Source organism: Cyprinodon variegatus, unplaced genomic scaffold, assembly GCF_000732505.1.
Source record: "Cyprinodon variegatus isolate N-32 unplaced genomic scaffold, C_variegatus-1.0 Scaffold148, whole genome shotgun sequence".
Taxonomy (NCBI): domain Eukaryota; kingdom Metazoa; phylum Chordata; class Actinopteri; order Cyprinodontiformes; family Cyprinodontidae; genus Cyprinodon; species Cyprinodon variegatus.
In genome coordinates, this window is record NW_015150601.1 from 1,017,357 (window position 1) to 1,023,321 (window position 5,965).

At 40.2% G+C, this 5,965-nt stretch overlaps 1 protein-coding gene across 1 annotated transcript in view; it reads right to left on the reverse strand.

Moving 5' to 3' along the window:
* ablim3 (actin binding LIM protein family member 3) overlaps positions 1–5,965 on the reverse strand; it is a 66,759-nt gene that overhangs the window by 50,343 nt on the left and 10,451 nt on the right. The window contains exon 3 of the mRNA XM_015377190.1: positions 4,228–4,343. Coding sequence (XP_015232676.1) covers positions 4,228–4,343 — 116 coding nt within the window. The remainder of the gene's footprint in view (positions 1–4,227; positions 4,344–5,965) is intronic.

Sequence of the window (5,965 nt, forward strand, 5' to 3'; positions counted from 1 at the left end):
AATTCTGAGATTAAAGTAAACATTCTGAGATTAAAGTCAGAATTCTGACATTAAAGTCAGAATTCTGAGATTAAAGTCAGAATTCTGACTTTAATCTCAGAATTCTGAGGAAAAAAAAATCAGAATTCTGAGAAAAAAGTCAAAATTCTGAGATTAAAGTCAGAATTCTGGAAAAAAAAAAATCTGAATTCTGAGATTAAATTCAGAATTCCAATAAAGATACATAGTATCTTAAATAGTTTTATAAAGGGCAACAATAACTACAGATTTCTGATCATAGTTTTTTTATTTACAAGCACTTATTTGTGCTCTGTAAGGTTTTTCTTTGCATGAGCAACAAAAGAGTAATGCAGAAAAACAGCATTTACTACATGACCTTCACACTAAAGGTTTGAAAGCGAGAACTGAACTTATTCTAACCAACAGCTGTAGAAGCACATAAATAAAAAAAACAGCTCATCCGTCAGTCACGGCGTCGTTCTATTATCACACGGGGACGGATATCCATATGCTGCATAGGGGCGCCGTGGCATTTATTGCTGATTTACTGCTGCGCCTGCTAGATGAACTGAGAGGCAAACCTTCATAAAAAAAGCTGATATTATAGAAGGTAGTCAAGTCAGAATACAGAGAGATTTAGGAGGAGAACATAAAACAGAGGTCAACAACAGGCCAGGGACCATGAGCTGCTCAGAGATAAACTAGGAGGGTGTCAACTAAAATACAATCATATAAACTTTAATTAGAATCTGTAAATATGACATAAACTATTATTTCTGCAACTGAAAATCTGGTCCAGCACCGAAGGCCTTTCAGTTAACGAGTATAAAGAATTGAAGTTAGCCAGAAGGTGAACCTGGCTCAGTAATTCTGTGCTCTGCCGTCTCTCTTTTATTTTAACCGTCTGGTTTTTGTTTGCAAAGGTTTGCATGGCTCAGCGCTTCAGCGTTTAGCTGCATCCCTCTCCTGGACTAACATTAACACTTTTTCATTCCTCAGTTTTTTCCCAAATAGAAAACCCTCCTGGCTCAGTGATTTAGACTCCACCTTCACTGGAAAAAACATTCTAGAAATAAGTAATAAATATCTTAAATTATGTGTATTTACCCTTAATTTGAGTAGGTAAATGAGATAGTTTGCCAATGGACTTAGTGTTTTTACTCTTAAAATAAGATAGTTAGATAATATGCACTTGAAATAAGACAATGCAATTGTGTTTTCTTATTTTAAGTGAAAATGTTCTTGTTCCATTGGCAAAATGTCTCCTTTACCTCCTTAATCCAAGAACAAATGTACTTATTTTAAGAAAAAATGACTTATCTAGATTTCGATTTTTTCCAGTGTTTTTTTTCTTCCTTATGAAGAAATATTGTGAGCATAGCACATTTGCTTTTTTTTCTGTCTGATAGAAAGTATTTTTTGCTCAATGTTTAGGGTTTTACCATTTTCTTTCACCACAGGCATGTTATTAGCTTAAAGTAAGTGATTAAACTATTAATTGATCAAGTTAAAACTGAACTGGACTGTTTATTGATGGAATTTAATGTAAAATGCATTTAGATCACATGTCTCTGACTGGTGCTTTCTATGGAGTGACTTTTGTGCCATTATTGGTGCAGGAACAATATATTTTGTAAATGGAGTCAAATAAAAAAAAAAAAAAAGTTGTACATTTAAATTTTAAAATTAAATCCAAAAATAAAAGATATTTCAATAAAATATATGTTGAGATTAACTTAGCAGTTTTCTCATATTTTGCAGTTTTATTTTTCAAAATATTTGGATAGTTTTTTTTTTTAAGTTTTCATATATTCAAATAGTTTTATTTTCAAGTTTTATCAGATAAAGTTTTAAAAATTGCATTCGTGCCACAGATTACATTCTCTTCATCTCTGGGGTTTGGCTTTTCTCTGAAGTGAGGAGCGAAAACGTTTTATCAGCAGCATTTTAATTGCTCAATGTGTGCATAAAGAGCGAGCCTGTATTGGGCTCAAAGTATAGACAATTTTTACTTTGAAATGACATTCAAAAAAATTGGAAGAAAAATTCAAATAGAGAATATGTGAATAAATTTTTTTTTTTTTGTAAAACATGTCAATAGTAATATTTGAAAAAATACAATTGAAAAAAAAAAAACCCGACAGAACAACTACGATGATTTTAAAAGTTTACTAATTGGAGTTTACCTCCAAATTCCAATTTACAAAATGTGTTGTTTTATCCAAATTGTCATTTACAAAATGTGTTTATTCTTCTCAAAAATAATGCTACAAAATAAACTCCATACTTTTCTGAAAATAATTTAAAATCTGTTGTTAAATACAGCTCTCTAAGAAACTAAGAACTCCATTTTGACCTTATTCTGTGTCGTAAAAGATCAACTATCTAAAGAAGAGGAATATTTATATCCATCCATCCATCTTCTTGCTCATATCTGGGGTCGGGTCTTTGGGGGGTAGCAGCTTCAGTAGGGAGGCCTAGATGTCCCTCTCCCCAGCAACTTGGTCCAGCTCCTCTGGGGGAATCCCAAGGCGTTCCCAGGCCAGCCCAGAAACAAAGTCCCTCCAGCGTGTCCTGGGTCTCCTCCCGGTGGGACGTGCCTGGAACACCTCACGAGGGAGACGTCCAGGAGGCATCCTAACCAGATGCCCAAGCCACCTCAACTGGCTCCTCTCGATGTGGAGGAGCAGCGGCTCTACTCTGAGTCCCTCCCGGATGACCGAGCTTCTCACCCTATCTCTAAGGAGGAGCCCAGCCACCCTACAGAGAAAACTAATTTCAGACGCTTGTATCCAGGATCTTGTTCTTTCGGTCATGACCCAAAGCTCCATAGATGAGGGTAGGAACGTAGATCGACCGGTAAATCCAGAGCTTTGCTTTTTGGCTCAGCTCTCTCTTCACCACAACAGACCGGTACAGGGCCTGCTTCACAGCAGACGCCGCACCAATCCGCCTATCGATCTCTCGCTCCATCTTCTCATCATTCGTGAACAAGACCCCAACATACTTAAACTCCTCCACTAGGGGCAGTACATCCTCCCCAACCCGGTGAATGCGCTCTACCCTTTTCCAGCTCAAGACCATGGTCTCGGATTTGGTGGCACTGATCCTCATCCCGGCCGCTTCACACTCGGCTGCGAACCGCTCAAGTGAGAGCTGTAGATCACGCCCTGATGAAGCCAATAGAACCACATCATCTGCGAATAACAGAGTGAATCCTAAGGCCACCAAGGCAGATCCCCTCAACACCTTGGCTGCGCCTAGAAATTCTGTCCATAAAAGTTACGAACAGAATCTGTTACAAAGGGCAACCTTGATGGAGTCCAACCCTAACCGGAAACAAGTCCGACTTAATGCGGAAAAGGCTCTGACACCTGTCACACAGAGACCTAACAGCCCTTATTAAAGGGCCTGGTTCTCCATACTCCCGGACTACCCCCCAAAGGACCCCCCTAGGGACACGGTCGAATGCTTCTCCAGATCCAGACTGGTTGGGCAAACTCCCATGCACCCTCCAGAATCCTGCTGAGGATCTAGAACTGATCCAGTGTTCCGCGGCCAGGACGGAATATTTATATTAGCATATAAAAAAAAGCTAATTTCAAGAAAGGAGTTAACTTTCATAGTCTACTCCATCATATTCCAGTCTTTTAGAAAAAGAGGTTCATATTTATTGTTCTCACTTCCCCCTCGCAGTGTTTGTTCTTAACGTGGTGATAAACGCCGTTACCTGGGGAGCTGTTTGGCTTTCATTTGACTAAATAGAGCAATCTGGGACACACAGTTATTCATTGCAATTTCACCATCTGTTTAAACTGCACAAACTGTGAGAGGCAGCAGGCTGTCTGTCTGCCACATTTAAACAATTCATTCTCAGTGACTGTGCATCATCTTAGAACCTCCCCTCATTGCTTTCCACTTGAAAGCTTTTTTTCAATGGTAAGAGAAGGTAAAAAATGAGTCCCTGAATGTAAATCACATGACAGATGTAAACTCCTCTTCCTTCTGAGTGTTGACAATACTTAATAAATGTTGAATTTACCACTGTTGAGTGATTATAAGCTGCCAGATCAATAAGAAAGGGCCTGATAAATGACTTGGCAGCCACTCGATTTAGCTAAATTAAGCAAGAAGGACCTCTCAAGCCCCGAGTGTTTGGATGAAGCAGACTGCAGCGTCTGGTGGGATTAAACAGAACAGACAGAGCAAGGCAGACGCTCAACTCACGGCTGGGTCCGTGGATCTTGATGGGCTCATTTGACTTGACAAGTGTGTGGGAGCACTGCTGGCAGACGCAATCCTTTCCGCTGAACGTCACCTTGTCTCCGATCGGGAACGGTTTGCTGATGGAAAAACATTAAATAAAATGAAGATTAGTGGCTTTATATTACCAGATAAAATGCTTAGAGGAATCATACATTTACATCAAGGGGGACGACACGTGGAAACAAATGACAGGACGAGAGCGTCTGCTGACTGGAAGGCCGTAATGCCGCTGACACCGTCTTTTGCGGGGCTGAAAACGCTTTTGCAAACAGTCGTAACGACGGGTTAATCGGAGGTTGGTTGTGACGGCAGCACCTGGCTTCTCTGTGATTAAAGAGGCGATAATGTGACGCTGCCACGGGTCTCTGAAAAGGAAAACCGGCTCTCTAGCTGAGAATAAAAGTTATTAGGGAGGACAGCGTGGAGCGCATGCTAATCCTAAACGCCTGTTTCTCGCAGTCTCCAGTAGCTGTCTGCTTTACTCAATCCCTGCACATCTGTTACCACTAGGTCTCTGTTTGCTCCGTGGCTCTAAGCTACTCTCCAATAAATCAGTGTAAAGACATGCATGTGTGTATGCGCTAACAACATGACAGCAAGACAACGTCCATAAAATCCCCTTTTCTATTGCATGTTTTAACTCCCTTTCTTCTCCTGCGTAAAAAAAGACACATTTCTTTGATTTCTTTATGACTGGATAGGATGAAAGAATGAATAGGGAGCTAAAAGGCTTAGAGAAGGCCGTTTAAAAGGCAGACGACAGTAATCCTTTTACTTCCCTGCTGAGGCCTGAAGCCAAAGCCCCAAAGGAAGGCTTGAGTCTCCAGCAAGATGTTCGCAGAGAGGCCGGTAAAAGCTCTATGTCCAGATTATGCAATAGATGAGATCTCTGCAACTTTCTTCTCCATCATACTTCATCTGATCCTTGTTGGGTTTCTTTCTGTTGTTTGACTCTAAAAAGGGCAACATTCATGCATAAAACAGAAAGGAGCGAACAAGCGAGTGGAGCAGATAAGCCAGCAGGGACACTCCAGGAAAGAAATGAATCAATAAAGACCTTGGTGCACACTTGTCAGGTTCAATTTGCATGTTTTCTTTAAGCCAAAACAAGACTTTGCTTTGGTCCCTCTCTATAAAACCTGGAACTCAACGCTATTTCTGACATTTTGAATTGAAAAAACTTCCTGGATGGGAAGCAAAACGTCTTAAAACTTGGAAACAAAGTCCAGTGGATTGTTTTTTTAAACTTTTTAGGGAATGACTATGACCTGGAAGACTGAGAATCTTCATCAGCATACACACAAAAAACATTCTACATAAACTTCTGTTTATATTTCAAGATTAACCAACAGTTTAAACAACCTCAAAATATTTTTCCCATTCTTTAAATAACAGTTCAAAATAATTCAAAGTGGACTAAGATCATCTATCAGTCTTAAATCCGTTGAAGCTGTTAACAGGTTTTCCTGAATCATTGACTTGTTTTTAGCTCCTTTGATATCAAAGCTAACGAGCATCTCTGTGGTTGCTTGAGGAAAGCATTCCCACTAATCCTAAAGCTGCAACCGCTGTCATTCACTGTGGTGATTGTTTGTTTCAGGTAATAAAGAATGCTTTCCTGACAGTGGCACGGGAAGGGGGGTGCTGCGGGGGCTGCAGCCTCCCTCGTCATAGCATCAGCCCCCCATGGTGGGGGGCT